General features: G+C 42.4%; 1 protein-coding gene across 5 annotated transcripts; it reads right to left on the bottom strand.

Moving 5' to 3' along the window:
- Nucleotides 1-781: 781 nt before the first annotated feature.
- Nucleotides 782-5,991, bottom strand: LOC109784793 (uncharacterized). 5 transcript variants are annotated; one of them, XM_020343426.4, is made up of 14 exons: nucleotides 5,751-5,986; nucleotides 4,463-4,528; nucleotides 4,308-4,376; nucleotides 4,081-4,185; nucleotides 3,615-3,716; nucleotides 3,477-3,536; nucleotides 3,209-3,309; nucleotides 3,040-3,121; nucleotides 2,658-2,750; nucleotides 2,516-2,580; nucleotides 2,079-2,091; nucleotides 1,909-1,989; nucleotides 1,287-1,395; nucleotides 782-1,157 (listed from the first exon to the last, which is right to left on the bottom strand). In XM_020343426.4, exons 1-14 carry the CDS (start codon nucleotides 5,874-5,876, stop codon nucleotides 1,036-1,038), a joined length of 1,194 nt encoding a protein of 397 aa, XP_020199015.1. In that variant the 5' UTR covers nucleotides 5,877-5,986; the 3' UTR covers nucleotides 782-1,035. The 5 variants fall into 5 exon arrangements, 2 of the variants coding, with proteins under 2 accessions (XP_020199015.1, XP_020198994.1); XR_012202887.1 differs by having other exon boundaries at nucleotides 2,079-2,102; nucleotides 3,040-3,309; nucleotides 5,751-5,990; XM_020343405.4 differs by having other exon boundaries at nucleotides 3,040-3,309; nucleotides 5,751-5,987.
- Between the last annotated feature and the right edge of the window lie 771 nt (nucleotides 5,992-6,762).

Below are 6,762 nucleotides of genomic sequence, written 5' to 3'. Positions count from 1 at the left end.
GTCGTCGTTCCAAGTATGGAACAAGGTGGCAACTTGGGCGGGCTGCTCCGCTCTAGGACACACCACCTGGAGCGCGGGAGAATCCACCATCGAGCGGGTCCGCATGATCATCGATGGAGCTACCCCTGGCACGAGGAAGGGAACCAGATCGCTGCTCGCCCTGGTGGTCTGGCACATCTGGCTGGAGCGCAACGCGTGCACCTTCAGGGGCAAAAACACCATGCGCTCGCTGCATCACTTCAGCCTGCCGCCGCGACATGGAGCAATGGAGGATCGTCGGAGCCAAATGCATTGCGCACCCCTTTGGGGACGCGCCATGAAATATAGCAATCAGGCCCCTTAGCCAGCTTTGAGCTCGATAGGTTGGCTGTGTAATTTTCTTTCCATTCCACCGATCACTTGATCAAACTATGTTTCCCGCTCTCTCCTGCTTATGAAATGAAAGCCTAGAATGGCCACTTTCAAAAAAAAACTATGATACCATCATCTAGTTATCACAGGTCAAGCAAAACACTCCTTGAATGCTCCTAGGCCCACAAGTCATTGACATAGAGTGACCCACATGTCACAGGCACACGGGACGGTTTTTCAACTTTGCAGGGCCATAAAAGGATTTAGCCCTTATCTCTTGCAAATATGCAGCAAAAGAGTGGGTTAATGGAATTTGGGTCAACTAGTGCAGTTTTGACTTGATTGAGCTTGAGTTTCAATCAAAGTACAAAATATGGCTGCATTGGCTCGCATCCTCCCAAATAACATGCTTGCAACAGCACAAGATCTCTAGTAAATTAAGAAGAGCTTATGCAAAATCTTGCGAAATTTGCTTGAGTGAACTGCATGAGATGTTAACACACCCCGCCACCTTACACAGAGGATGCTCAGATAATTTCTCTATTTGAACTTGCAGGAGTGGAATGTGCAAAAAAAAAGGGAGAGAACTTGCAGGAGTGGATAGAAATTAAGCACACATGGCAAGGCATTTAATAGCAATGGTAACTAAGCCTCCTTTTGAAGATGCTCAGAGCATGGTATCTGTCATCTGATGGCCATGGCAGAAGCATCACCTCTGTTCAATCTGTCAAAGCGAAATGATTCTTCATCTCCTATCAAAGGAGGGATATTCCATGTGCCATACGCATGGCCTGATATTTTTCCACCTACAAGAAGATGACACAAATGACCGCATTTATGCTTTAGCACTCCAGGAATTATTTTAAAAAGATCAACCAAATCAGATGAAGATACTAATTATCAGTATATCTTCAAACCAAAGAAACAAGGCATACCTTCCTTTGTAGCCTCCTCACATCTTCTCCAGTAACTTCTTGAGATGCTAGGGTCCAATTTCTTTGAGAAGCTCTCATATTTTCCCTCAGCTTCACCGATGCACTTGGCCTATACGTACAGCAGCCATTCACAGAACCAATTACCATTAGACTTATAAAAAGATAAAAGCTAAGATCCAGTAAAGCTTATCTGCAAAAATGTAATTTAAACATATGATAGAGCAATTTCCATAAGCCAGAGCTATTACAATGTAAATAATTCAAAATCATAAGAATTTGCACCTACTTTCAACTACCAAGTTTATCATTAGATTTGCGAATATCTCAAGAATTCAGATGAGGCTAACCAGATGCTCTCCATGCCACACATAACCACTTCTCCCAGTGCAATAACTCGTGCATTGAGGTTAATAGTTTTAGTTTATACAAGGTCAGTACTTACGTAAATAAAAAACTTCAGTAAACTAAGTGTGAGATACTTGGAATTAAAGAAACTCGCATTTTATAAGCAGGAACTAAGTTGACTGAGAATAGAGAGCACCAGAAAAATTAGGAATACATCAGTGACATTATAACAAATAATATGCCATGAAGTAAAAGGCACAGATAATTTGTTACACACCAACATCTTTGGTGCATCTAAAGGTCCATATATCGCAGCAAACATGCGGAGGATGTTAAAAGTATTGTTAACCACATCATCCTGCAACACATAATTTAACTAGTTAACGGTTAGATATGAAGAAATGCACGCATGATTTTTTTAGTGACAATGTAGTTAGCAACACGTACCTCATAATCATACCTGCAAGATAGCTAAAACAAGTCAGTGGTGAAACAACTGTTTTCACTGATGCTGTACAGAAGAAGGAACTTCTCTAAATATCGAGAAGGTGACTCATAACTTTACTGTAATTGGATTTCCATTTAGTTAGGTCATTACATTATATTGCACCACAACTTCATAACCAAAGTCAAAAGTTCATTCATGAAAAGACTTTATTTTCATGTTCAACATATAGCACATCATTTTCAAGACAGTTACAGGTTTTACACATTTCTGGTTAAGTTCTTCTTACGCACATACACTACCTCCCTAGAGCATTCAATCAAGCAGATCAGATGTGCAAGATATTCTTTAAGGACATGAACTGCACCATTCTATGTAAAAACTAGAGACTGCACCATTGCACTTGTGCATGCAAGACTATGATTTAGAGTATACTCACAGGTCATCACATATCTCAACTAAAAATTCCGAGACAGACAAGAACTCCATGTGCAAGTCATTGACCTAGAAATAATCAAAGAAAAGGTCTCGTTGACAATAGCTGGCAATCGATAAGGCAACAAAGACAAAGATGTATATACCTGCTGACCAGTAAGCCGATACATCATCAGATTAAGAACTCGATAGTCAAATGATTTGAGATGGATTGCTTCCATAACATCTTCGATAGATATCTATAGAGAAAATTTTGTAGGAACTATTTTTAGTTTGACAAGATATATGTTATCTGCGGCAGAAATGTTTGGTTGCAAAAAATATTTTTGATGTTTAAGCATTTGTCACTTCACATTTTTGTGCGCAAGCTGGCACGCTCTTATATGGCTATACCTATTCCCATTAGAGCGTAATACTTACCATCTGGCCTTTGCCCTTTCATGTTTCAATATTACATACTTCAGTGTATCCATGGATCAGCAAATATGATTGAATATAACATATGATCTAAGAAGCAGCTCTAGTTACCTTATCATTTCTTGATAATGCTTGACAAAGCTTCCTCTCTAGAGACCAATACTGGATGCCAGATTTGAGTTCATTTCGCAATCTAAAACATGGGAAATATAGGGCTAATTCAATCAGGTATGGAGAATATTTTACATGTTTACAAGGGCATCGAGCAGAATTTCCCAACTGATCTGTCATTAACCCCTGGCATTGAAGAAGATTATCAAGGGGGTCAAGCATGTCAGACAAGGACATCTGACTAGAACCTTGTATTTTCCTTTCCAATACCTGCATTGGTAACAAATGGAAAATAAGAATAAAAAATAACAGTAAATAACTAAATGAGAAAGTCAATGTACACATAATAATCAAAGATTTAAGTTGATCAGATTCGACACAGATCATATCACATATCATGTTCGACAAGATAACTAAATCAAAAGTCCAAATCTTACTGTTGAAGAAGAGTTGTTGTCTGGAACTAATAGCAAACTGTCTTCATTTGAAGCATCTAACTGCAACAAGAAAGATTTTAGTTTGCCTAATGAAAAAAAACACATATGGAGAACTGTGAAGCACATTTCAGCAAAAACCTGGTATATGTAGCTCTCTGTAAAAGAAAGGAAAGGAAGAAACTTGAAAACAGAGTGTGGTCTGTTAACATCCAAACCATGAAATATGAAGTATGACCTGCACTGCCATTTCAAGAAAAATAAAGTTAAGAATAGGAGCATTCTATGTAACATCTATAAGGACATTTTCATAAGAAACAAAAGTATAAAAACGTGCTTGCATGAGAACAACCGAAGGTGTAGACATCTCACGATATAGTTTCTGTGTGAAATTCTTAAACAGTGTGATTAAAGAATAAGCAAAATGTACTCCATGTCAATTTGTCTTATTTTGATATGAAACCTAATGTCCATAAGTGAGTTCAATGTTTTTCTTCCACAAGTAAAATCATGAGAACTTTGAAAAGAAGGCAATAGGATAGTACTAGCACAGTCTTAGAGAAGCACAGGGTAACTAAGGTTGTCACAGGTATCAAAGAGTACGCACAAAATCTTCAAGCGTGGAATTGGCTCTCATCATTGCATCGAATCCAATCATAGGCGCATCCTGAATGGTTAATTTCTCGGCATCCGTCTTGAACTTCTTAGTTGGCTGGCTCAATAAGATATATCTTGATCAGATCATTAAAGGACATAATCTCTTCAGAGTGCCAGTGCCAGTTAAGAACAAATTTGCTTAGTTCACTTACAAGGTAAAGTGGGAATAATACTTACTTCATCTTCCCTATTAGTACCTTCCAGACTGGCTAGACGTTGCACTTCTTTGAGAGTATCAGAATTAACCTTGAAACAATTCTCAATACCAATTCAGTATGGCAAACATTTGAAAATAAGCAATTCAACATGTGGCAATGGGTCACTAAGATTACCTCTCTCAAAAGCTCAGAGATTAATACGACCTTCTTCTCAATGGCAAGTGAATCAAACGGTTGTGCCTACATGCACAAAATGAAGAGGACCCAAATCATGAACACTGAAATGCATTCAGTCTGCTGTAATTCAACTATCACAGGAACCTTTCAAATGTCAGCAAGAGATGGTGAATTTAACACAGATATAGGAAAAGGCAAGGCATGCAAATCAATTGAAAACATATTTTAATGATCATGATCATAAAAGGAATGAAGCCTACAAGGGATCTCTTGCTTATCTAGCAAAAAAAAAACTCATAAAAGGGATCTCTCCCCGATTTATTAATGAAACCTAGAGGTTCAGAACATAAACGATACCCAAACCAGGTTTGACAGAAAATGAAGAAAGGAAATCGTGCTACAGGCCTGCCAGACCTAGCAAACTGCAGATTTAAACATCTCAAAAGACAGCAATAGAACCATTCGATGGGGAAATGTAGTTTACAGCTGTTGACGATTTAGAAATGTGCAAGGGTCATGTTTTCCCTAGTTGTAGGATCCCACTCCACCTCACATATTTGAAGCTACAGTCATTGCTTCTGATCCAACAAGCACATGTAAGCATCATACTGACCGAGAATTAGACCAATGGCGAGTAGATAAGAGCTGTTGAAAGTTGGATGGCCTTAGGCATATATATTAATTAAGTCTTGGATAAATCTCGAAGGCCCATTTGTGCTTTCATGACATGGTGGGTAGTTTAGTTCGACCCCAGGAGTGGAGGAGAGTTGGGACGGAACTCTCTTCCACATCTCATTGGACCATGAGAAAATGAGTGTTACATGTGCGCTCGGCGCTCCTCCTCCGCCACCCACCTCGCCTTGCCCGCTCGCATCGTGTTTCGTGAACAAGTCGAGCTCAGACCTATGTCATGCCTGCACTTTATCTTTGCCGGTTGAAAAAGGATAATTAATTGCTAAGTAATTACGAGTCATTAGGTTTTAGGGAGGTGGTTTGTTCATCCCGCTTTTACTACTTAGTATGTTCATAAATATGTCTGTTCTATGCCTGGTACGCACTCGCATGATTAGCTTACAATACTATGAGATTAATACTGTTAGCAATGTCGTCATATAATTTACTTATGGATTAAATTAATCAGAAAATTGCTAATATATCCGACAAGACCGTCAGTTCACCCGAAATTGCTAGTCAATCAAGCGCGCGCATAACTTACGGATCTGAAGTGACTTGATTCGTGAACACGGCGGAAGAGAAAGGGGCGAAGTGGCTAGGCTAACCATACCAGGAAGAGGAGGAAGTGGGCGAGGAAGCGGTCCCCGCCGCCGCTGCCGTCGGAGTCGGAGAGGCCGCGGGAGCCCATGAGGGAGAGCACTCTCTGCACCTTCTCTAGCTCCAGCAGCGCCTCCATTGCTTGGTGCCGTGCTTCCGCTCGATCTTGGTTTCAGGTTTCAGGTTTGTACGAATGAATTCACTGGAACAGAGAGGAGGAAAAGATGGAAACGAGAAGGCTTGGCCCTGACTGGAAATAAGCTGGTCCAGATGGGCTGGGCCACTTCTATCCGGCCGGCAGGCTTTAAGCAGCAGGGAGGGGGAACCGGCGCTCACGCGCACAACTCGTGGGCCTCCCATTATGGAGCCACGCGCACAACTCGTGGGCCGCTCACACGCAGACAGGTCGGTTGGGGTTAACCGGTCAATTCTTGACCGGTCGACCATTGAAAATTGACTTTTGTGAAAATTGAGTGATTTTTAAAAAAGGGCAGTGATCTGCACCGGCCCAACAGTTGGGCCGGTCTAGCCCCAGCCGTCAGATCTGGTCCCTTGCACCGTCAGATCCGTTCCTCCCCTCATCTCCTTCTTCAACCTCCCGTACGGGGAAAAGGACGGGTCCCCTCGTGCGCGTCGACGCCTCAGCACGCGCCGACTGCCTCGCCTCGCCTCCTCACCGCTGGTCGCCCTTGCCGTCGGTCACCTACGGTCGCCGCCCTCGCCGCTGGTCGTCCGCCCTCACCTATGTCGTCTTCGTTTGTTTCTGAAACCTCCATGGATGCAGCAGCGTGCGGCCATGGTTACGGCCGGTCGAGGTTGCAGCCCGCCGCGAGCCCGTAGCAGCTCGCCGGCGACCGGTTGCAGCATCCGCCCCTGCCCCCCTTGCTGGATCTCGCCACCGGAACAGAAACCCGTGCTGGGTCGCAGCTCGGCCGTGATGGATGTAGCAAAACATTATGCCGGTTGTAGCAAAAAACGATGCTAGTTGTAGTAAAACCGCGACGCCGGCTGTGTGTTAGCAAAAC

Source organism: Aegilops tauschii, chromosome 2 (assembly GCF_002575655.3).
Source record: "Aegilops tauschii subsp. strangulata cultivar AL8/78 chromosome 2, Aet v6.0, whole genome shotgun sequence".
NCBI lineage: Eukaryota > Viridiplantae > Streptophyta > Magnoliopsida > Poales > Poaceae > Aegilops > Aegilops tauschii.
The sequence above is the reverse complement of the archived record's forward strand: the minus strand, read 5'-3'. Positions and strand labels throughout refer to the sequence as shown.

Excerpts from the sequence above, each read along its gene's own strand:
- LOC109784793 (XM_020343405.4), bottom strand. The coding sequence starts at position 5,876 with ATGGAGGCGCTGCTGGAGCTAGAGAAGGTGCAGAGAGTGCTCTCCCTC. Across the intron at positions 3,717-4,080 it reads ATTCCACGCTTGAAGATTTT|TGCAGGTCATACTTCATATT; the intron begins GTGCGTACTCTT and ends TTGAAATGGCAG. Across the intron at positions 2,751-3,039 it reads CATTATCAAGAAATGATAAG|ATATCTATCGAAGATGTTAT; the intron begins GTAACTAGAGCT and ends TTTTCTCTATAG.